This window comes from Rosa rugosa, chromosome 7, assembly GCF_958449725.1.
Source record: "Rosa rugosa chromosome 7, drRosRugo1.1, whole genome shotgun sequence".
NCBI classification, from domain to species: domain Eukaryota; kingdom Viridiplantae; phylum Streptophyta; class Magnoliopsida; order Rosales; family Rosaceae; genus Rosa; species Rosa rugosa.
This window is the reverse complement of record NC_084826.1, coordinates 38,032,992-38,058,577: the sequence shown is the minus strand read 5'-3', so window position 1 is coordinate 38,058,577 and position 25,586 is coordinate 38,032,992. Positions and strand designations below refer to the sequence as shown.

General features: G+C 39.8%; 1 protein-coding gene across 2 annotated transcripts; it reads left to right on the top strand.

The window, feature by feature from the left end:
- Positions 1–14,590: 14,590 nt before the first annotated feature.
- LOC133722551 (replication factor C subunit 3) lies at positions 14,591–21,114 on the top strand. Of its 2 annotated transcripts, XM_062149433.1 has the most exons (12): positions 14,591–14,784; positions 14,875–14,985; positions 15,066–15,098; positions 15,305–15,473; positions 16,012–16,193; positions 16,317–16,453; positions 16,583–16,681; positions 18,311–18,380; positions 18,584–18,658; positions 19,082–19,138; positions 20,365–20,410; positions 20,854–21,114. In XM_062149433.1, the coding sequence occupies exons 1-10, from the start codon at positions 14,701–14,703 to the stop codon at positions 19,133–19,135; spliced, it is 1,014 nt and encodes a 337-aa protein (XP_062005417.1). In that variant the 5' UTR covers positions 14,591–14,700; the 3' UTR covers positions 19,136–19,138; positions 20,365–20,410; positions 20,854–21,114. The 2 variants fall into 2 exon arrangements, with proteins under 2 accessions (XP_062005417.1, XP_062005416.1); XM_062149432.1 differs by lacking the exon at positions 19,082–19,138 and having other exon boundaries at positions 14,593–14,784.
- The last annotated feature ends 4,472 nt before the right edge of the window (positions 21,115–25,586 follow it).

Here is a 25,586-nt window from a genome sequence, read left to right as displayed (position 1 = left end):
ACTTGTATTAAATGTTTTGATTTGGGAGAAATTGAATGAGTTCTTTCTACACTGGTGTTAGTATATGTGGAATAGGTAAGTCTGTTGAATTGTGATTCTTACCTTGATTAACATTTCTGTCCTGTGGTGACCCTTAATCGAGAATTTAGGAAGGGGATTTGTGTAATTGACATATGGTCACCAAAGCACGGGTATTAGCAGAATTGTGTGGACGGAAAATATGAGGTTGGCATAAAAGTGTTTGCATATCTCAAGATCGAACTATGTGCATAAATTGAGGGGGACTAAATCTTAAGTGCCAAAACATTCCTCGAGATTATGTTCCATTTTGAGCTAAGCAGTTCTATATTAGAAATATCAATTGAATTTGAAGACCTCGGTTTCTTACTCACGAGAGCCTAAGTTTTTAAATTTCGTGGGATTGTGTTTCGTCCAGTGTTCTCTTGAAAAGGGTTTTTCCTTGTAGAATTGTGAAATTTCTGAATATTGATTGGACCATTGGAAGGTCAAAGCAAAGTTTGATTATTAGAAAGGTGAATTTGCAGACTTCTAGCTTTCTATTCGAATGTAATGGGAATAAAAAAAAAAATTTATGCAAAAAGGGGAAAAGTGGTTCGTTTCTGTTCCATAAGGTTTTATCTTTTCTGATCTCGTGGATTTGAAAAATTTGCAGTTTGAGAAATTATAGGTCCGCAGTAGTTGCATAACAATTGATTGAATTTGATAAGCTGCTGTCTACATTTAATTTAAAAAAAGGAGTAATTTATGCAGAAAATTTTCGATCTCATTGTTTCTTATGAGATTCTATTAAAGGAACTAAGATGAGGCTTGAGATTTTTGGATGTAATAATTGTTCGTGTGGTATGGTAATTGAGGTTGTCGATGTAACTAGAATTTTTGTTAAATAAGTATTATTAGGAGAGTGGATCTTTAACCACCTTATTTTTTTGTCAGCTCAGTAATAGACGGTTGTTGCCAAAAAATGTCAATTTTAAGTCAAGGATGAAGGGATGGCTATGTTTAAGTAGTCTGTAGTTTATTGTTGGTTGTTGGATTAATACAATTTGAAAACACAAAGAAAAGGGTGGAACGCTATGGTAGCAGCCTTCGTACAAGAATTTAAGCCTGATTGGAAACGTCGCACTCAAAGAGTATTGTCTTAAGATAGTCGAAGAAACTATTTGAATAGGAACTTATCGGTTTAATCAAAGTTATCCTACGTTACTTTTGACAATTGTGGGATATTTACGTAAACGACATTTGACCAGAAATCTAGGCACAAACGGACAAAATGAAAGTGTGGTCCTGTGGTGGTTAAGGAAATTGGTTGTTTTAGACTTGTGGGGTATCTGCGAACATCTTATGGTGTTTTATTAGCAGTTGGACTTTCCCACAAACCCCTGTACGAATTGAGAACGTATTAAATGTGGGTCAATGTATTTTCACGACGTTGTTAGTGAACGGGTTAGATCTTCCCCGTACGAGTTATATGAGAATTCTGTGAATGCTACTGTTCCAACCGAATGGTTTGTGATGCTGATACCTTGCGTCATTTGGGCTATTGGCGGACACGAAATTCTTGACGCCGAAATTCATGTATTTGTGAGATTGTGTTGCTACGTTATTAGGCAAGACAAGTGCTTCGACTTGAGTGTTGTTAATTTGGGGTTATAAGCATGTTTTATTCTTGTTTGTGTTGTTGGGTTTGCCGGAGATTCTATTGATTGTTAAAGTAGTTGATTTGAGGTTGTAAAAGAAAACTTAACTAGAGGAAGAGTCGACAAGTTTTGAGATTCCGACAGCATCGAATGGGGTTTTCCTTCGATAAGTCTTTTGGGATTATGAAAGAAATTGTTATTGCATGTGTTATAAGTTGTTGCATCAATATCTCGTTCCCCTTGACACGCTAGTCAATTTTCCATTATGTGGTACTCAAAGTATGATTCATTCCAGTCACCGACCTCGGTTTAACCATAAGTCTTTATTCTCGAAATTCTACCATGTGTTCCTGCTCACATATTCGAATCATTTACGGGTTTCTTTGAACATAAGGTTTTTCAATCACGAATGGGGGTAAACTTTCCTTGTGGGATGGTTAAGTTCAGCGGGGTTACTATGGAATTGATTGAATTATTGTGACGGACAAGGTTTCAGATTACGAATTGTTTATTTCAAGTATTGAAATTCTTTTCTAGTTGATTAATTCTTGAACCAGATTTGGAGTATTAACTAGTGTTGGAAACATTGTAGTCCATTAAAGAATCTGGTATATACAGAGTTGAGAACTTTCAACAATGTTGTATCTGTAATGATGTAGTTGTGAGGTTTTGTCATACAGTTGGGTGGAAATATCCTATGTAGGGCTAGTGGAGATCATCAGAGTTTTGTTGATTGCCGATTTGAGGTTACGAAAAGGAAAGTTTAATTTAAGGGAAGAGTGATAAGTTTCGAGATTGTGATATTTTTGAATTAATTGCTGTGCTGTTTATGTTCTAACCGGCATGAAATTTCGAGGGCGAAATTTTTATAAGGAGGGGAGAATGTAACGTCCCGTATCTTAAATTACCAATTTACAAGTTAGTTGGACGGTAAACGACCGTTATTTTCACTTTTACTGTCGTTTAAGTACTTTTAGTGGCCCTAAAAGTTGACTTTTTGATCGGGCCAAAATTTGAGAAAATTTCCTTCATGAAAGTTGTAGAGGACGTTAACCCGAGCGCGGGCATATGTGGTACGTAAAAATCGGAATTCATATGCGTAAGTTATGCCTTAAAATGTGGAAGTTACTGTTCACGGTAACTTTCTATATATATAGAAAGTTACCAGGGTAAGTTTCCATTTCGGGAAACCTACCCTCCTACCCCGATTTCTCTCTCTTCCTCTCTATTCTCCCCCGCATCGGCCTCTCTCCTTCTCCTTCATTTTTTGCCGCCGTCCGGCCACCTGGGGAAGAGTTGCAGGCCATCGCCGGCGCGCCTCCTTCTCCTCTACACGCTAGTACCCTTGAGTCACGGCGATTTGGCCGGAAAGGTGAGAATCGACGGCTTGAAGAAAACTGTAGCAGATTTGGATTTCCGGCAATATCTTCCGATTCCGGCCGTCTTCGGCCACCAAACTGGCGTCGAAGGTGCGGTTTTTGCCAAGGATCATTTCCCCCCTAGCCTTGAGTCACGATTTGCAGTGTGGAGGTCGAATCGACGATTTCAAATTCTAGGGTTCTTGAGTTTTTTCTGGAAAAACTTCATCAGCCGGTTTCGACTGTTTCAAGGTAAAATTGGATGATGTTGTAGTTAGGAAGTTGGTTGGGTTTGTTGAGTAGAAGCTACTGTCCAAATTTGGTGGCCATTGGAGGTGGTGGCCACCGGCGCGTGAGCCCCACGCGCCGCCACTGTGGGTGGCGCGTGGAGGCGTGTTGGGCTGTGTTTTAATTCCAGTTTTTAGCCCATTAAATCCTATAAATATTGTAGAGCTTGTATATGAAATTTGGTGAATTTTGGAGAAGCTTGGAATTAATTATGAATTTTTGAAGTTTAGGGTTTCGATTATCGAATTACGAGAATCCGGCCGTCGGATATCTCTCGGTTCTGCCTTGGAACCTTTAAATTAACGAATTGGTATTAGTAGTATAATTTGGGTTGCATCCGAGAAGAAGTGGGGATGTAATTATGAGGAATTGATTTTAGGAATCATATTAAATTGTTGAATAATTATTCACGGAATATAATCGTGTACAGGATGTCGTACCGGGCTCTGGCTCGATAGAGGAACTCATATACGTGACCGTCGGAATAGTACTGTGAGTGGACTTTTGTTTTAAATAATGATGCATGCGTTTATTTCCTTGAATTAATGCTTTATTTAATTAACATATTACTTTTCGAGCATATGAATTGATTTCGGAATTTGATTTCGAATTATCTCATGGATTTGCTTTCAATAATGATTTTCATGAAGTGATTATGAATTATTCCGGTTGTGAATTTCGGATATTAATTTTGTTATGCTCGGATTCGAAACTTTAATTTATGTTGTTTTTCAACCAAGTATTTTCCATGGTATTTTTCCAAAATGGAATATTAGTTCATTATTGAACTTCCTTGCTTATTCATCATTGACCCGAGAATATTTTGGCGTGTGGGACACGCCGTTGATTTATTGATCTTTCCTATTTATTTATCGACTTTTGATTTTGGCATTGGGAATGCCTTGATGATGATTTTAGAATTTGTTTTGTTTCGGTTTACGGGGATTACGATTTATTATTATTTCTCGCCTTTTTGCTATTGATTTGGAGATACTTTTGGCTTGTGGGACACGTCGTTGGAAATTCTTTTACGAGAGATGGGGGAAGCCTTATGTATTTTGGATTTACTGGATTTTCGGTTATGTTTCCCTGTGCCATACTGAGGGGTGATTTTATCATGCTAGCATTGATTTTCCGCCTTTGTGGCGCGGTGATCCCATCACCGCGCAGCCCTTCCGCCTTTGTGGCGCAGGTTACTGTCTCTGTGACAGTAATTCTGTAGCCCAGTATCCTATCGCTACACTTAGTGGCGTAAGGGTATATTACGGGAGTTATGGGAGTTCTTTAGCCTGGGAGGCTATCACCCAACCAAGCCTGAGTGGCTTATTCGTATGGCTATCATCTTCCCCTACTTATACTATTTTTGACTAGCGGGGACTAGTCTGAGTTTTCTTAACCAGAGGGGCTGGACTTATATTTTCGAGTATTGAAATTTCAATCTTTTACTCTGTTGTTGTGACTAGCGGGGCTAGTCGGTTTTCTGGAGTTCAACGTGTTTCGGGTTATTTTCTTAAGTGTTTTATAAATGTTGCATGCATCCGGATTTTTTTTTATATATCGAAAAATGTGGGAAAGTATGAAGTTTTATTTTGGTTTATTCATATTAAATTATTTATTTTTGTCCACTCACGCTAACGTGTTTTTCAATTACTTTCCCCTGGGCCCTTCGGTTTCAAATGCCCAGTGTACAGGTGAAATTAGTTGAGGTCGGGCGTACATGGAGTCGAGGCATAGTCAACAGCATGGCTTCCGCGTTTGCCTTTGAATTTGGTTTTCCTCATTTACCTTTCTATTAGAATTGCTCTGATTACCTGAGGAATTAAGGTTATTAAGTTGAGATTTGTGTGTTGTGAATTTGGTTGACGTTGATTTGGGGAGCAGGGTGGCTCCAGGAGAATAAGGATGGGTGATTTAGAAGTGTAAATTTTCTTTCTACAGGTTTTGGGTTGTCCACTTTAGGGGAAGTTCTGCCAAATTTTTGGCAAAATTTCTTCTAAGGTGGGCCCCGCAGGGCCACCTCAGATTTCGGGGTGAAATCTGGGGCGGGTCTTGTCACCAGCCCTCTGCAAACACACAAACAAGTTATCACATAACGAGGCAAACACAATGGTCAAAGATAACGGTAAAGTCAACAAACAAAAAGGAACACTCAGTACAAAGTCATGTTTCAAGCAATCAAACAACAACCTTTTATCGCTTGAAACTTCGACGGAACCATGAATCGCAGAGCCATGGGTCCTTTAGGCCTTGTGTAATATTCCCAACCTTCTGTAGCAATGCACACGGCGCCCGCCATGTCGTAGAAGAATCGGGTGTATGTTCCAGAAGTTTCAGAGCTCCAAGCCGACGAGTCAGTTTCACGGTGCCACCGCATTTCTTTCTCTTATTGTACGTCAACTCGTAAAAGAATAAAACCTCAGCCACCGTAGGAAATTCACACCCCGACAAGTCCCATAAGGCGATCAAGGCCAACAGCATTTTCCACATATTTATGGAAACATGGCCAACCGCAACGTTCAGCTCGTGCAGCAGATACTGCAGACTCGGAAGCAGCGGCCAAGGATTGAAAAATCGATAATATCCTCGAAATTTCCCTTTTTTTAGGATCTCGATATATCTTTGACTTACCAAGAGAATATCGTGAGAAATTTTCGAAATTTCGCGATATTTCCAGAAATATTCAAAATTTTTGAGATATTTCCAGAAATATTGGAAATTTTCCCAAAATTCCTGATATTCTCCCGAAATTCTGAGATTATTGTCACCTCTCGAGATATGTGGGTTGGTCAGAAAGTATTTTGACTGAAAATTTTGACGAGGTTGGAGTTCGAACCTGATACCTCATGAAAACTAGCCCTTGTCCTTATCCAATCCGACTAGATTGTATAACATCTAAAGAGGAAAACTTTAAAAATTTATAGTCTTTTCCCTCCATGCTTATAAATCTTCTGATTATCTAATTTGCTAACTAGTAAACATCTGGCTCTATTAAAAGAAGAAGAAGTTTTTCTATGTATTTCTATGGACCATTTTCTACTTGTTTTCCTATTTGTTTGAAGACCGATATTCATTTTAACATATCTATTTAATTGTAAAATATTATTATAATTGATAATTAACTCTCCAATCTCCTATTTAAGTCATTTTGAGATTTCTCATGTAGAATTTTATTTTTTTGTCATGTCAGTGTATCTTATTATAATCTAAATTACTACAATCATTATATAATTAAGTTTATCAAACACTTTTTTTGAAATACTATAGATAACTGATCATGTAAACATTTCATGAAAATTCATTAATGATTTCCATGTTACTTTCTAAATTTCCATCATTTTTTTCAAAAATTTACTTAGATCGAAATTTCTTCGATATTTCCATCGAAATTTTCATTTTTTTAACTATCGATATTTCCTCAATATTCTATATTTTAGTCCTTGGCAACGGCAGTTTCACATAGTGGTGGAGGATGGCTTCATGAATAGAGGCATAACCCTCCGCTAAGTCGGTAGCTTTCTCATCCTTTTGTAACGGCAGCAATTTCACGATACTGGGAAGCCGGAATCGCTCTGGTAGCTTGTTTATTTTCCGCCACGACATGGTAGAGGAAGGTTCGTCCACCCCGGTCGCTGAGGGTCCAAGAAAAATTGGTAGGCCGAGAGCTTTGCCCCTCCTCAACTCCAACCCCCTCGTCACTTTGACCCAAAGAGCCAACACTACCCTCACTATTGTCGGACCTCTCCGCCTCCTCACTTTGACTAACAATCTCGTGCTCATCACTCCAACGCGAAGCCAATCGTGGCAGGTAAATGGTTTGCAGCGGCGTTATGTCTAGCGGTTCCTCGAAACTATCTCCTGCAGAAGTAGGACGACGCAACGAATCAATAAAGTCCCTCTCCGATAAGTTAAGTGACGACACGTCAGATGCAGATTCTTCGCTACTTGAAATATTGATAACGTCTGGCATACCCCACAAACGCTCTAACCTAGAAGTTAGCAGTCAAGTTAGGTCTAAACCTACCCTATGCTAGTAACCACAAGAACTCACTCAAGAACACAATCGTTCGAAACCCAGAAAAATCCAACAAAACCCCAGAAAACCGAAAATTCCCAGACCCTCAAACACATTACACATCAAAACACAAGCATACATTTGTACGACCCCTACAAGGCACAGGCACTCGCAAAAAAAAAAAAAAAGAAGGCAAAACCCAAACAAGAACACAAAATGTCAGACGAGGAAGGCATACCTCAACGTTGCCAACACGAACACAAAAGAACAGCAAAACAGTTCAGGCGAAGACAATATTAGTTTCTCCATTGAATTTTTTGCTCCTTCACTTGATCGTCAGTATTCACTCACTCTTTGGTTCTCCCTCTCTCTCTCTCTCTCTCTCTTAGTAAAGAAGACGAAGAAGAGTTTGCAGAATAGGGCAAAGTGAAGAAAACACGACTTCGTTTCCCCCTTAAATACAAACTCACTCAGTAAATCTCCACCGTCGACAAAAAGTAACCGCCACACGAGATTGCGCCACATACCCCCACTAACTGAGACATCGCCTTGGTGAAACACCCACGAGGTCATAAATGCCTCATTTATGGCGAAACGACATGGGCTGCGAAACGACATGGGCTGCGAAACGACGACCCCGACACAAGCCATCCCAATCATTAACCCCCACGTGTCACCTACTTTGTCAGAAGATCATTCCGAATCTTAGCACAAGTAAAAATTCAAATGGCTCATCGCCAACACCCTCGTTCCACCGTTAACACCTTAGTCCCACCGCTAAGAAACATCATATTCCGACAACAACAATGTTTCTCCGCTAAGGTTGTACACTATGAAAGTCAACATTTACAAAGCCAATACTCCAGAAAACTATACTCATCGCAAAAACCCATTCTCCATCGCCAACATCCTTTGTGAACCGCCAACATCCTGTTTGCACCAACAACTTTGGAGAGCCAGCACAAATGTTTGTCGACAACGGACCTCCTCGCGGTAAGCCAATTTCATTCCAGGGTAACACCCCTCTTAACCGCTAACAAAAGTACTTTCCCAACATCGTTACTCCGTACATAACGGGGAGGTATCCAGCAATGGACACCCCCACTATTTATCGGTACATCGACCTCTACGAGGCGATGTAGTCAAGTTTTTCTCCTTCGGGAAAGAGTAAGGGACGCGTTAACATAGCCCACGACAGCCACTGATAAGGCCATTAAACTCCCGACACTAAGGCACTGAAAAGTTGGGATCGCTACTCGCCGCCTCAAGCTGTCAAGCAGCTTCCTTCACCAAACAATCACCCAACCAAACAGAGGTCTTTCTTACCTGGGGAGTGGGGGACTCCCTGGAGGGCCCGGCAGGGGCCCACCAGAAAGGGCATAAGCGTTCGCTCAGACAGAGGCCATAATTGATGACGCAGTGATTACGCCCAACATGTAACCTAAGGTTCTACCTTAGCGACAATAACTCCCCAACCAAGAAATCTCTCATTGACTGGGGACTTGGGGGACTTGTACATACATGGTATCTGCCGGCCATAATCAGCACTCATACCAGACCACCTCACTTTGTCGGATGGGCCTTGATGATGTAGCCTCCGGAAACACAGCAAGCTAACCTTCACCGACAAACGAGGTCCAGGCCGAAACATGCCTCGACGCACCGACACGCGCCACCTAAAGTCGTCCCTGTGGAAAGGATGAAAAGTCATCAGACTGAAGCATATTAGTCCCACATCGAAAACGAGACTAAGGTAACCCACTATTCCACTTATAAAAGGTCCACTTCTCTTTCTTCATTCATTACGCATTTAATAGCTATCTACCGCTACTTTGTCAATATAAATACATCGTCTAACTTTAGCATCGGAGGAGCGAAGACGGCCAACCGCGGTCTCCCCTCTTGACGCTGTTGTATTTCTCTTGATAGATAGCCGGATTTTGCGAATTCACAACATATCGGAAGATTGGACCCTCGTCCACGTTATCGGAAGCCGACACCTCGTGGAGGTATTCTGAGCATTAACACTATGTTAGCAAAACAGGCTTGGATGTTCATTCAGAATCTTGATTCTTTAGTAAGCTGGATATATGAAGCTATATATTTTCCTAATGGGAAAATCGTCCAAACAGTGTCTGAACTTTTCCAGATTATTAATTTTCATACCTATACTTTAAAAAACCTCAAAATGGTACCTGAAGTTTTGGCCCCGACCCAATTTCCGTACCTAGCAACAGTAAAATCGTTAACAGAGTTAACTTTTGAAGGGTATTTTTGTCCTTTCACTATTCATCTTCTTCCTGGTTCGTGTTCTTCCTTTCCGACCTCAAATCCTCCTCATCTTTCTACCACCACAACCCGAATCGAAACCCCTCTTCTTCTTCTTACTAAGCTCCTTACTGAACTCCTCCTTCCGTGAAAATACAATGACTCTCTCTCTCTCTCTCTCGTCTTCATTCAACGTTCATCAACAACTCCTCCCAATTGGAAACAACGAAAATCAATTTGGCTCTATATCTTTATGATATGACACAAGACAACGATAAATTGGAAACAAAAATCAAACAATTTTAAACCCAATTTCCTTCTCTTTTGCTCTATTCCCAGAAAATCTGCACAATTTCCTGCATTTTGGGTTTATGCAAGAAGATTATAGTAAAGGCTAAAGCTACCCAATTTCTTTACCACTACTACTGCACAAAAAGAGATAAGATCAGATTGGTAACTGGGAGTGAGATTAAGAAAGAGAGGCCTAATATCGAATGGGTTTCTTCTCCGAGCACCAACAGTGAGCCTAAGAAGCTCAGGAAGAAATTGGAATGGTGGGTATCTTTGGATGAAGAGGTGGACTTTCTCAGCGACGTCATCTGCATCGAAGTCGGAGCGGACCTCGAGGTGGAAGAGGCGGGAGAGGAAGAAAAAGCGGCCGAGATGATTGAGGAGCTTGCAGATTTGGTTGGTGCGGACGGAGATCAACCGCTTGTTGCCGCCATGCTGGCCGTCCTCTTACTCAAAGATGATGCCGGGGACGCGGCCGGCCTTCTGCTCTTTCGCGGCGATGCTTTTGCCGGAGACTAAGCGCGGGACGGCAAGGATGGTCTGGTCGTATTTCGGGTCGGGTCTGGGGAAGGACTTGATAGGAGCATAAAATGCATCGAATTTATAGTTCAAACCTTTATACTTTTGCTTAGTTTATTCCTTAAAAAGATCAATTTAACTTTGTTATTTTCTTAGGTACTTTGAGGAGCAGTTAAGGAGAAAAGAGAGCTACAATGGTGAAATCAAGGCACTTCACATGAAGCAGTGATGCAAAGCATGGATTCTGATCATTCATTGGTCCTAAAACTCAAGAGAAGATGGAGAGAGTTGCTGTGCAAAACAGTTGCAGAGAAGCAGAAAACAGAGTATTAGAATCTGCCTTATTTTCTTCTGTTTTGGGAAGCTGTTTTGAAGAACTTTCGAGTGGAGTTATGAAGAAAGGCCTAGCAACATTTGAAGATCATATGTTCTACTATAACTTCAGGCAAAGATTTAGTCCGGAATGATAAAGAGGAAGCCAGAGGCTGTGCTCAAAGTTGGTACCCAGAGAAGACTGTTTCCATCAGCTTTTCAGGAAGCTTTTTCAAGGACTTTTCTACTGAACTTAAAGGATGAAAATCATAAATTTCTCTGCCCAGATTTGAAGAATATATGTTGTAGAGAAGTTTAGAATCAAGAATCATCCAGAAAGATGGTGGGATGCATTAGTTATGATGCTGCAAAGATGAGCAGATGATAAGGAAAATCTGGAATTTCTGACAAGTCTTTCTGCGAAGCATTTTCAAGATCGTTGTTGGGCCACGTTTCAAGAAGCTTTCTAGAAGGTTTTTGTACGTTTTCGAAGAGTGACATCAGGAGTATTATGTGGCAGAATATCACCTTCGAATCTGCCAGGAACCCCTGTCAAACATGGAGAGGAAAATCAATCCTAGTTGAGAAAGGAAAGTGAATTAAAGGCTATATTTTCTGAAGATATTTTTGGCAGATTTTGGGACGAATTTTATTGGATTTTTGCTGCATTATACTTATCAAGAGATGGTTAGAAAGACTTAAGGAAGGTTCAGAAGATTGTGTGGCAACTAAGCAAGTGGAATTGGAGAAGAATAAGGAGAACTCAACCCGGTTTTGAGGAGAAAAACTAGGGGGCTTGTAAACAATAAAAATAGGAGGCTTCTTTGCATCAAAGAGACCATTTCATACAGATTTCACGCCTCAAAACAGCCCTAGCTCTCTGATTTTCGAAGCTCCATACAAGCATAAGGAAAAGAAGCCGCCAAAGTCGCCGTCTACCACCACCGTGAACATCCATCTTCAAGCAACATCCACCGTGTCTCTTCACTCCCTTTTTTCTGCGACTTTGTCCTTTTATTTTCAATATGTTACTGTGTGTTTACCTTAGAACAATGAGTAGCTAAATACTTTTGTGTTAGGGGCTAGTTTGAAGCCCTAAACTATGGTTCAAGTTTCATAATAAATTTCTATGTTTTAGTTACTTTGTCGATGAGATTGTTCTTTGGTTCTGGATTAGATGAATCTTTTATATGTATGTTTTATGTGGTTGCAAACATATAGGATATGCATGTAATTGGTGCTAGGTTAAATAGCAATTCACCTAATAGTTTTGTGATTTTAACCGAAGTAGTAAAACCTCTCGCCTAGGTGTGTACCAAAGATGAGGAATGCAACTAGACACGCTTGTTGTACTAGTTTGTACACTTAGATTGACATCCTTCCATATGTGCTTAATGCTTTAGAACTTGCTAAATGTAGGAGCCGCTTGTGATCTCTATGTTGCATGTTTTCAAAAGGTTCTAATAACGGCGCTTGTTCTTGTTAGAACATTATAGGGAAGTAATATAAGGTACTTAGCTTGCTTCTAGCTTTGTAACTTGGTCAATCTCTCTCTCATGACTTAGTAATAAACATAGCAAGAAAAATTGGAACTTGGATTGTGTTTAGTGGTGGATAACGAACTCCTAACTGATCATCATCATATTCACAAACTTTACTTTAGTTTCATCTTTTGTTCTTACTTTATTTTCAGCAAAATTAATCAACAATCCCCCCAATTGTGTTTTTAAATTTGTTTTACTATAGTTTCTAGTTTTCTTTGTTTTCTAGGTTACATAAATTGAAGGTGAACCCTTGATCCTTGGCGTAGAACGATCCCTTATTTTCACTACTACAACTTGACAACAAAAAGGGTTTTAAATTGCGTGCTATTTTTAGCAGAGCAGGACTCCGGGTTGGAATCGTCGTCGACGAGAGCGGCTGCGGCAGATTGGGTGTAGTGGCGGAGCTGGAGGGGTATGGAGAGGGCGGAGGCGCAACGCCACTGGAGGAGGAACATTTTGGATTTGAGGTCGGCGAGTAGGACACTGGGAGTGGGAGATAAATGTCAAATGGGGTTTAAGAGGGTAAAACCCTTTTTTCTATATGAAAAATGAAAATTGCGGATGTTAATGATGTAGTATAGGAAGAAAGATGAGGAGGATTTGAGGTTGGAGAGGAAGAACACGAACCAGGAAGAGGATGAATAGTGAAAGGACAAAAATACCCTACAAAAGTTAACTCTGTTAACGATTTTACTGTTGCTAGGTACGGAAATTGGGTCGGGGCCAAAACTTCAGGTACTATTTTGAGGTTTTTTAAAGTATAGGTATGAAAATTAATAGTCTGGAAAAGTTCAGACACTGTTTGGACGATTTTCCCTTTCCTAATTGTTCTTTTTGGGAGGTGGATCTAGCTACTTCTACATCTTACTCATGGGGAAGCATTCACAAGGCTCGAGAAGTTCTGAAGGCTGGAATTCACAGGCAAACTGGGGATGGATTGTCTACTTTCATATGGCAAGATCTGTGGTTACATGCATGGTGTGGATTTGAGTGCTTATTTTGATCTGAATTATATGTTTGTTAAGGACTTGTTGAGGGGACAAGGGCAATGGGATATTCCAGTGCTTCATAATCTTTTCCCTCCTCATATAGTTGATCAGATTTTGCTTCTACCTATTAGCTCTAGAGGACATGTTGATAGATAGACTTGGGCTCCTAAAAAAAGAGGTTTCTTTACAGTAAAATTTGCTTACAGATTGGCTAGGGATCAGTTATTGGGAGTTGGTCCTCCTAACACTTCTGCTCCTCTTTGGAAGAAATATGGCATGCACCCGTTCCTGGTAAAGTTAAGGTTTGTGTGTGGAAGGCCTGTGCCAATATTATTCCAACTAGGAGTCGGTTGAGTGAACGTAGGGTTGAGATTGATACAAAGTGTCCGCTTTGTGTTGAGGAGGTGGAGACACCCATTCATGCCTTGTGAGATTGCAAGGTACGGAGGTTCAACAATTGATTGGTTGTCTTACCTGTCTAGTAAGTTGGCTAAAAGCTCATTCTCTTTGCTTCTTATGCTGCTATGGTCAATTTGGAAGAATAGAAATGAAATGGTGTGAGAAAATTCTTCTAAACCTCCATTACAGCTGGTGACATTATCCACAGGGTGGTGGGAAGAATATAGAGCTAATCATTCTCAACATTTATTTGTGAATACTGGGGGTGTTATTAGATGGAAGAAACCACCGATAGGATTCATTAAACTAAATGTTGATGCGGCATTTTATTCTACTTTTGCTAAGGCTAGTCTAGGAGGAGCGTTTAGGGATTTTGAGGGGAGCTTTATGGGTGGATTTTTAAATAGCCAAGAGAATGTGTCTTATGCTAAACATGCTAAACTCCTTGCATGTTTTCATGGGGTTCAACTAGCTAGGGCAAAAGGCTTCTTATTGATTCGGATTGAAACTGGTTGCTTGGAGTTGGTTGATGCTGTTTCTAATAGTGCTGCAAATTATTCTGATTTGGGTTTTCTTGTGGAGGACCTGAAACAAAGTTTGGTTTTGCCCTCCAATGCTTCTCTAGTTCATGTTAGACGATCTGCCAATCAGGTGGCTCATCTACTTGCACAGTTAGCTAGAAATATAGATGGTCTTTATTTTTAGCAGAAGCTCCTCCAAGTGTGGGGGACACTATTCAGTTTGATTGTATTGATCGTTAAGCATCTATGAATTTCATTCATTCAATTCCCCTAAAAAAAAAAATTAATAATTTATTTATTAATATAATTTTTTTTTTCTCCAGCCCACCCCCACCCAAGCAGTAGATTGTTGGGCCTCACTTGCCCCAAGAAAGCCCACCCAGTAGTCAATTGTTACGGTTGGGGCCGAAAGAAATAAGTAAGTCGAAATGAAAGCAGAGGGTAGAATCAGAATTGAAAAAGGTAAAGCTGCAGAGAGGGAGAGAGAGAGAGAGCACGATTTCCCGCCACTTTTGCCGTCTCCTTCTCTGAAGAATCGAAGATGCTGTGGGTAGACAAGTACAGACCCAAAACCCTAGACCAGGCAATGGTCCACCAAGACACGGCGCAAAACCTCAAGAAACTTGTACAATTCTCTACCTTTTGTCTAGTAGTAGTGCTGTTCAATTCCCAATTTCTTTCTAGGGTTTCTTAGCTTGAGCTTCTTCTTGTGCAGGTCGCGGAGCAGGACTGCCCCCATTTGCTCTTTTACGGGCCTTCCGGCTCCGGCAAGAAAACCCTAATCATCGCCCTTATTCGTCAGATTTTCGGACCCAGCGCCGACAAGGTCACATTTCTTATACTCTACCTCTTATTTCAAGTCTTTGTTTTGGGTACATGGTGACGGTTTTTGATTTTGGTTTGCAGGTGAAGGTGGAAAACAGGACATGGAAAGTTGATGTAAGTTTGTTTCGCCCTCTTTTTAATTGACGTGATTGATTTACTCTTCATGTTGCTTGGAAACAATTGTTCATTTAGGTGGCACCGTAGTGTTGATATCTGTTTTGTTACTAGCACCTATTGACACATGGTATATGGGTGCATCATGCAGTTGCTTATTCTTATACTACTCACATTTAATTACAACTTTTCTCTGGATATCTTAGGCTGGGAGTAGAACCATTGACATAGAGCTGACTACATTATCAAGCACCAATCACATTGAACTCAACCCCAGTGATGCAGGCTTTCAGGACAGATACATTGTTCAAGAGATAATTAAGGAAATGGCTAAAAATAGACCCATTGACACAAAAGGGAAAAAAGGATATAAAAGTAAGTTTGAGTCCTTTTACTTATTGTGTGTGAAGATACACTTGTCCGATTATGTTTCACTGGAGGGCTGCTGTAGTCTAGGCTTAGATTTTTTTTTTTTTTGGGGAGTCTTTCCTGCTTCAATTTAAGAGCTTCTATTGTTTTTCTTTCTAGTCTTTGGTGTTTTCTCCCTCGTTGTTTGTGGATTTCATGTCCACTTTTATTTTATCATGCTGCTGTTTGTTCAATAAAGCTGTTTCTTTTTCAAAAAGAAAAGAAAGAAAAAGATACTCTTGTCTGATGTATACTAGAGGACTATGTGTTTTGTATGTCCTATAACAGTACGCAGCTGGGTTTTTGTTTTATTTCGTTGAATGAATTGCTTTTTTCGTTCATGTTGTTTTCTCATCCTTTGCAGAGTTCTTTTAAACTGGGATTTTCTTTTATCTCCCACCAAAAATTCAAAAGGAACTAACTAACTGCAGCTGTATGAGTTCTTGTTTTAACACTAAATTTTTTATACTGATACCACATCCTCTTCGAATTTTTTCGATGTCAGTCTTGGTGTTGAATGAAGTTGACAAACTTTCAAGAGAAGCACAGCATTCTCTTCGAAGAACTATGGAGAAATATAGTGCTTATTGCCGCCTAATACTATGCTGTAACAGTTCTTCAAAGGTTACTGAAGCAATCCGATCACGGTGTCTAAATGTGCGAATAAATGCACCAGCAGATGAACAGGTTGGAGTTGCTGGCTTCTAACTTGTAGAGTTGATTGTGTAACATAAAAGGTTATCATTTATATTGACCTCATGGTTAATTCGTACCTGAGTTACTAAATTATTGTGAAATTTTCTGGGTCAGATTGTTAAGGCATTGGAGTTCATTGGAAAGAAAGAAGGGCTTCAACTTCCTTCTGGATTTGCTGCTCATATAGCTGAAAAATCAAACAGGAGCTTAAGGAGAGCTATATTGTCTCTAGAAACTTGTCATGTTCAACAGTTGAGTGCCTTAATTATTCTTATTCTTCAAGCATTTTTTCCCCCCTTCTTTTTCTTATGTGCATCATGCAGACATGGCATGGTTCCTGATAGCTTTGTTCTTTCTGTGTTCCATTGATGTGGTTGTAGGTATCCCTTTACAAGTAACCAAATAATTCCCTCAATGGATTGGGAGGAATATGTTTCAGAAATTGTATCTGATATAATGAAGGAGCAGAGTCCAAAAAGGTTTTCTACATCCTACAATAATTGCCTATATTTCAGCCTTTTCTGTTAGTTTGAAATATATATTGTTCTAGTTCTATGACCAAATCCAACTCAGAAAACTGATAAAAATATGGTCTCCCATAGGCAGACATACCATCTGCCTAGTGAGAACGGCATACACTAAAAAATTATCTCAATTTAATTTCTATTCATGATTTGTTTATTTATGTGTGATTTTAAAGAAGAACCAAAGTTTTATTTTCTAATAAGAAATATACACTAGGAGTGAATAAGGAGCCTATGGTCTAGAGCTACCAAAATTCTACAAAAGAAAAAGGAAAAAAAAAAAAAAAGAAGCTCAAAGAGACTAAACCAACAGGTTACAAAGAAACAGCCTCATGTCACAAAGCTACCAGATTCATCATAATAGAAGAAAGGGAATAAGCCCTAAAACAGCAGTAACCAATGCACCTTAAGCAGACCATAATTGCACTCAATCCCAAAGCCCTTCCGCTTCCTGACCCTGATATCCTAAAAAGTTCTTCGATCACACCCCATCCATAAAACCCAAATACCCAGGAGCAAGCTGCCCCATAGGGTTTTAGATTTCTTTCCTTTTCTAAAAACCTTGAAACAGGTATTCAATGGCTTAATGTTTTACCATTTATAGCCTTTTCTTTTCTTTTTTTCTTTTTCCTTTTATTAGTTGGTTAGATGTTCCATTCATGTTTTTTCTTTGCTTTGTGTAAATAAATTTGTTCCTGCTTAAAAAAGAATCATAAGATATATTACAATGTTGAATTAAGTAGTGATGGTGCTAGAGAAACAAAGGAGGAAATTCCCTTTTCTATAAGAGTAGTGAAGAGACAAAAGATCATAACTAGTTGGGGTCTTGTGCAGTCAACAAAGGAGAAAGGAGTGCTTTCTCTGGGAAATCTATTGAAAGGTTATAAAGAATTGTTAGGAAAATCGTTTTGGATGTTCCCACTATAGCAAACTCTGTTTTGTGCTCAACCATTAGGAGTAAGTGTGCCGTACAATCTAATGCATGGAATTTTAAGGATATTAGATAGCGGTTCCTTTCAGTTTCATTAGAAATGTGTAATCTCACTGGTTATTCTTCCTTTTCTCATATATTGAAATTTGTTGTTGGCCTTGACTTGGGGAATACCTTTGACTTGATGAATTGCTTGTCCTTCCCCCCCCTCTCTCTTTTTTCTCCTCTCACTCGTGATTGTAATGCAATGATTTCTTCAATAGATTATTGAGTCACTTATTGGGCTTACATCTTCAAGGGAAGTTGAGTGATATAGAGCTGTCAAAATCTTTAGCCCTGTCCTACGAGATCATTAACGTCTCCTTGTGCTGGATCATTGCATGAAAGATTATTGTCTGCTCACAAATATATAAGTGGATATTTGTTCTTTGTGCATCTCTTTCTACTTTTCTATGATTTGATAAATGATCTTTATTCATAAAAATGCTCAGGTTGGTGATTGATGAGAAAAATGAATACTTAATGCTCAGAGAAGAAAAATTTGTTTTCAGTTCATGATTTTGAGAGTTGAAGTTCTTCCATTTTATTTTTTCTAATTATATAGATGATTGATGATTCATTTTATCTCATTTCTCTGGTTGTCTGTGCTGTAGGCTTTATCTGGTGCGGCAAAAGTTGTATGAGCTACTTGTTAATTGTATCCCTCCAGAGATCATTCTTAAGGTACAGATACTTTACTATTGTTTTCTACAATTTCTGGTTTCACCTATTTACTTTAGGCATTATCATGTTGAGCAAAAGTTTTATGAGCTACTTCTGAGTTGTATTCCTGCAGACATTGTCGAGAAGGTTAGATAATTTCTTTATTATTTTTTCCTGCATTTTTTTAAGAACCTGATTTGAACTCATATTTGCTGTTGTCTCAGAGGCTGCTTTATGAGTTATTGAAGAAATTGGATGCAGAATTGAAGCATGAGGTCTGCCATTGGGCAGCATATTATGTAAGTTACTAATTAATTTCATATCAGCAAGCAATGTGTATACATTTGGGTCTTTTTTGCGTTGTTACTATTACATGTGGGTTTCTCTGTTTTAGTGTTGATATGTCTGTTAGTTTTTAAGTGGACAACTTGTTCTTTATATTTTTAATTAAAGTCTGGTTTCTTAAAAAAAAAAATAAATGAAAAATTCCCATGTCAGTAGCAATGTGCATTTACTTGCTCTCTGTCCATCTCTGATCGTTTTGAGTTTACATTAGATATCAGTTCCCATATCAACAGAAATTTCATTAGATCAGGTTGTATATATTTGCCATCTGTATCATCTCTGATCTCTGTGAGTTTACATTCTGTTGCACTGTCACATGATGGATTAGAATGGGAAATCAAATCAACTCAACAGACTAAGGGGATTTCTCTTTACAGAACACCAGGAAATACTGTGGTTGTGGAACTACAATCTCTTCCACTACTGAATGACGGGTACAACAATCTTACCAATCCTCTAACACCAAGGCGTGATGAACAATTGGAAAGAACAACATTGGAAAATCCCTTATTTCTTTTCTTCTCCCTCAAACACCTGGCCCTTCAATAGTCTTCTCACTCTCTTCTAGAGTGATATGATCTCACAATCTCCTTGTACTGGGATTTTCTCACCCTCCTACTGGGTTGGTATGCTTGCCAGCAAGCACCTGGCCCCAACTGCTTTCCCCTACTTGCTACTGATTCTTTGAGCCCAACACCTCTATATGTATTCATATCAATACCTTTATAGTAATTACAAAACTAGTTCCTGTTATTTTTAGGCAATCATCCGTTTCATTGTCTGTAGCCAACAACAAGGCTTTCTAGTAGTCTCTCATCAATTAGGATTAGGAATGGTTATTCCTCCCTTATTGGGACAAATTGTGGTTGCGTAGTAATCTTCCATCGATAGGCATTCAAACCTTAGTAAGACTTCTTGTTTTCTAAGAATAAGGAATATGTATTGCCTTGAATAAGAAAACATGGGTTGGATCATTAGCCTGCAAAGCAGGCTGCACGGTGCACGTGAATAAGTTTTTGTAGCAAACATGGGTAAGAAAACATGATAATTAGCATACTGACCTCATCACATGGGGTCTCAAGTCAAACATATTGCACTAATTGCACTTGCCTGTTCACTTTTGATACTCATTTTCCTTCATTTTGTCCCTCACTCTCTCATGAGTCATGGTAGATGATGAATACCGGATTATGATTTATTCAATTCTAGGTGGAATTAATCAATAAATCAGGTCATCAATCCTGATATGATATGGTACTGGGTTTAGGTCGTGATTGGGGTATAAATGTTCATCGTTGTCCAAGAAAAAAGGGGAAAACAAGGGATAAAGAAAAAGTACAAAATATAACAACAATTCTTCAATTTCTGCTAGTGTTACTTTCTGTACGGTTAAGTGGTAACAGGCATAGAGAGAACAAGGTTGGTCAGTTATAGGCTTATAGCAGAAATGGTGTTCTTGGCTAATTCATCCAATTTGTCTGATAACTGATACGAACGCATTAACTTGAGTAGTAGACTCACAGGTCATTGTCTAGATCAGGGTAGTGATTATCAGCTTGGGAACAGAGTAGTTATGATTTGATTTATCCAGTAGTCAAATGTTTTTATATTGTCATTTACCCTTTCTTTTATAATAATAATTTTTTTTTTGTCTTTACAGGAACATAGGATGCGTCTTGGGCAGAAAGCCATATTTCACCTCGAAGGTACTTTACATTTGTGGAGGATGTGTGAGATAATGATGAGTAGAAATGAGGAAACAATAAATATTGCTGTGTTACTTTGTTAGTATAAAATGTGTTTCATTTTCAGTCATTTAAGTGTTTCTAGGTAAATTCTTGTTTAACTTCGTATTGACCCCACAACAAAAAAATCAAAATGTTGTCAATTGGACCTCTTATTTTCTGTACACGACCCAGAGGTAAGCGTGTGTTGGCTTAACCATTCAGATAGATATAATCTGCAAGAGTAACCCACTGTATTATTCTTCCATTTTGGAGGGCTTTCTTTATAGTATTATCTGTTATCCCATCATCACTGAATAGGATTAGATAATTACCCCATCCTCTTAGCCTATGCTCTTGCAAACACGTGTAACGGCATTGGTTTTGGTTCTCTAATGGTATTTCTGGATCATTTTTCTTTTCAGCGTTTGTGGCCAAGTTCATGAGTATTTATAAGGCTTTCCTCATTGCAGCGTTTGGCTGAACACCAGAATAGCATGATTTCCTTCAATCTGAAATGTGAGTTTCTGTTCAAGGTGGCAATGAATTGTGCACTCGGTTTCAATATTTATCATGTCACGAGATGTATGTCATGAGAAGATGTGTATTGTTTCTCAAGATGAACTATGTATTACTGTATCATGGTTTTATCTTCTCTGCACTATACTTTTCTGGCTCAGTTTGTAGCTTGCTTCTCTTTTCATAATTAGATGACCTGAGGCCCACTAAAACAGCAGAAAAAAAATTCTTTTAAGGCGGGTGTTAGGAGGTGCCAACTTGTTCATACACTTCAACCCTTTTTATTTATTCAGCATGCCAAACAAGGTTCTGGACCGTTGGATAAAATAACATGTGAATTATGTGGAGTGATTCTTCTTGGCAGCATGATTTTTTAAATAACTCCCTACCCTTCAAGATGTTTAGGGTGAGGTGTTTAGGGTGAGGTGGGCTAAGGGAATTTTTTTTTTTTTTTTAAATTGTTTTTTTTTTAAGTTTGAATGAGTGAAATATTTGCTCCGATAAACAATTTGCAAAATACGCCAACATAGTTAGGTCGAAACTATTGAAACCACCGAAACTCCAACTCATGACCCAAGAAAAAAAAGAACCACCACCTGCATATTTAGGCAAACCAATCTTATCCCAACTTAAATTTAGGGCAAGTTTACCTGTTGGATTGCTGGGCTAGAATACTGTTCATTATTTTTTTATGTTAGCTACCCGTTGAGTCTAGTCGAACGCAACAAGCTCGAGCAAGCCAAGAAAGGGTTGAGGTGTATGAACAAGTTGGCACCTCCTCATTGCGGCGTCGGGCGAGTCTTGGCCTCAGTTTCTTCATATGGTGACGAGAGGTGACGAAATAGAGCTCGAAAACTCTGGCTTTTCCCTCAAATTCCGGTGACTGTTTCTAAGCAATTTTATGATCATAACAAGCATGTGTTGAATCTAATGTGTCTGTGATTGGTTAACCAAAACAAAAAAAAATGTGTGATTGAGATTAACATAGAGGACGATTGGTATGGTCGATTCGTAGGGGCCAGTGCCTTGTAGTTTTCTGAAGTGGTCCGGTCACACAGTCACACTTGTTCAATTATTTGCATGAGTTTTCTGATATTATTAGGATAGAAAGCTCACAAAAACTTTCTGCACGTTTCGGCAGCTATCAATTAATATGCATGACCATGAGGTCCACTGATAACAAAATTGAAGAAAGAAAATGACGACTCGAAGATGATGATTATAAAATGACAAAAATGTGAAGCGAACAAGTCATAATTCCATGAGTGGAGGGTGCGTCAGAGTGCGTTTGCATGCAAACATTTAAGGTACGCCAGACATAAAACCAAATCCTTGGTCGGAAAAGAGTCTGTGTAGCTATCCAAGTGTAAGATGGTTTAATTCTGTTCTGGAAGGAGACTCCAAGTTGGTCATGAATTGCATTCAAAGCAGATTCCTTGGAGAATTGAAGTCTTGCTATCAGATATCAAATAGTTAGCTCAGTAGTTTGACTCTATTCTCTTTAGGCATATCTATAGAGAAGCAAATTTTGTAGCAGATCGTTTAGCCTCATTAGCTCATAATTCCCAAAATAGTTCGGTCTGGTTTTATTGTCTCTCATTTTCCGTGCCCTTGCGTTCCATCTGGATCAGCTAGGAGGGGGTGTAAGTAGAAGGTTTGTGTTTTAGTTTTTTGTTTATTTGTTTCTGTCATCAAAAAAGTATAAGATCGATAGTTTATGTTACCAAAAAAAAAGAAAAAGTATAAGATAGTTTGACCGCACACAATGTTGATACTCTGCAAAAGCAATTACTCACTATAGGGTTTCCCTAGAATAAGAGTAGAGGACACAGAGTTTTTTTTGAACGCAAAACGATTGACTATATTAATGAATCAATAAGAGTACATTAGATGCAGAGGAGTTCCTCTAAAGATGTGGGAACAGAGCCACACCAAAACAAATCCAATCCAGTACCTAAAGCACACTTTGCCAACTTATGGGCTAAGACATTTGCTTCCCTAGCCACATGAGTAAAGAAACAACTCTGGAAACCAGAGAGAGAGTAAGAGATGTCGTCCACCACCCTACCAAACTCCGAAGTGTCTTCCTCCTCCGCTTGAATAGCATGGATCAACTGAAGACAATCGGATTCAAATAGCACCGGAGACAGACGAAATTCCTCCACCAACCGACAAGCGAGACGCCCAGCAAAAGCTTCCACCAGAGTAGGGGAGAGAACCACACCTACCCTCGCACAAGCGCCCGATACAATCTGACCATCAACATCTCGGGCTATCACCCCCACCCCACCTCTATGAGCTACTGCATCAAAAGCGCCATCCATATTGATCTTAAGCCAACCAACTGGGGGAGGAGTCCACGGTCTAGAACGACATCCTGTCTTCTTGACTTTAGCAGGAAAAGCCATTTTCACACTCTGAAACAAGCTCATAGCTTGAAAATAAACTTGAGGAAGGGATTGAAACTTATTATTCCACACTCGCTTATTTCTTTCTTTCCAGACTGACCATATAAGAATTAAGAGAAGGGACAAATTCTCACTAGTAAGAGAGGAAATACATGCCTGCAACCAGGTTACGAGTGAATCAGAGGGCGACACTGACAATACCGCTTGCAACGAGGGCACCTTAGTAATCAAATCCCTTACAAATGGATAGTCCAATGTAATATGACCGATAGATTCATCTTCCTCATTGCAAAAATAACAACCTCCCAACAGAGGAACCCGCCTGCCACGAAGCTGAGATAACGTAGGCAGTATAGACTGACAAACCTTCCAGACATGCACTTTGACCTTTCCTGGCACCTTTGCAGACCAAACACCTTTCCAGAGACTAGAAGGCTCAGATGAGCTAGACGCCCCCACCAATGCAGAGTGTAAAGAACCAAAACCTAGATGATACGCACTCTTGGTCGTAAAACGACCTTTGGAATCATATTGCCATATAACCCGATCAGCCACCCTGTTATTACTTAATGGCTGAGAAAGGATTAAAAGAGCATCCTCGGGACTAAAACTTGCTAACACCACCTCTTTGTTCCAATCCCCATTTTGAATCAATTCACTAACCTGAAAATAAGGTACCTCATGGAGTCGTAATGGCCTGAACAAGAAAGGTCGTGGGATCCAGGGATCCTCCCAGATACGTACTGAAGTCCCATCTCCTATCTGCCACTGCAGACCCTTTTCTATAACCGCAATAGCCCCAAAAATCCCACGCCAACAAGCGGAAGGAGAACACGGACATGGAGCCTATAAGAAAGAGTTATGTGTAAAATATCTCGCTTTGTACAAACGACTCACTAGGGAATTCAGATTCTTGAGTAACCGCCAACCTTGCTTAGCCAGTAACGCAAGGTTATGAGCATGCAAATCTCTGAAACCCATTCCCCCTTCGTCTTTAGCCAGACAAAGTTTCTCCCAAGACAACCAGTGAATCTTGCGGTTTGCATCCTTACTGCCCCACCAAAATCTGGCACACATTTGGTGCAAAGAATCACAAAAATCTTTCGGAAGCAGAAAGCAGCTCATGGAATAAGACGAAAGGGCCTATGCCACCACCCTAATCAATAAGTCCTTACTAGCGCCACTAAGAAGCTTTCCTTGCCACCCAGCAAGTTTCTTGCTCAACCGCTCTTTTATAAAAGCAAAAGATTTTGTCTTGTTCCTACCCAAATATGTAGGCAACCCTAAGTACTTCTCGGGCTTATTCTCAATCATCACACCTAAAGAAGCTGCCAGGGCCACCTTATCAATCTCAGGTACTTTCTTACTAAAAACAATACTGCTCTTAGCAAAATTAATTTGTTGACCCGACGCCAATTCATAATCCAACAACACCTCTTTTATATGACAACATTTAGCAGAGGTAGCTTTACCAAACAACAGACTATCGTCTGCAAACAATAAATGGTGAATAGCCGGAGCCCCCTCACAGATTGTGATGCCAGCCAGGGCGCCAACCGACACCTTTCTTTCCAATAAAGCTGAAAAAACCTCTGTGCATAGTAGAAATAGATATGGGGATAGGGGATCCCCCTGACGGAGACCCCTGGAAGGAATAAGATAACCCCGAGGTTGCCCATTAATCAGAAAAGCATACCGGACTGTAGTAACACACTACATAATAATCCTGTTAATGCTCAAAGTCTGGCGGTAGCCAAACCTTCGTTTAACGCGGGTCCGGTGGGCGGACCGCTACTCTGTATACTTGGTGATCTTCGCTAGCTGTCAAATGAAAGACAGGGCGTCAGAGGGAGACCGCGTTGGGCAGTCTTCACTTCTCCGATGCCTAAGTCAGTCAATGCATATAGGCAGCATAACAATAAATGAGTAGTAAATGCGTTATTAATGAGGAGAGAGGAGAGAACCTTTTATAGGTGAGGAGAATGCTGATCTTCTCCTTGTTTTCAATGTGGGACTGATGTGCTTCAGTTCTCAGCTTCAGGAGCTTCTGATGCCATCTTGACACGGCGCGTGGCGGCGCGTCGGCGGTGATCTGGGGGTGATCCGAGGCTCAGGCGGTAGCTCGCCTGGCAGTGTATCCGTAAGCTATTCCTTTGGCTGGAATAAGTACCTTTGGCGGTACAATGAGCGTAGCCCATTATAGCTAATTATGCTTGTCAATGTATGCGTAT

Excerpts from the sequence above, each read along its gene's own strand:
- LOC133722551 (XM_062149432.1), top strand. The coding sequence starts at position 14,701 with ATGCTGTGGGTAGACAAGTACAGACCCAAAACCCTAGACCAGGCAATG. Across the intron at positions 15,474-16,011 it reads AGGGAAAAAAGGATATAAAA|TCTTGGTGTTGAATGAAGTT; the intron begins GTAAGTTTGAGT and ends TTTCGATGTCAG. Across the intron at positions 16,194-16,316 it reads ATGCACCAGCAGATGAACAG|ATTGTTAAGGCATTGGAGTT; the intron begins GTTGGAGTTGCT and ends TTTCTGGGTCAG.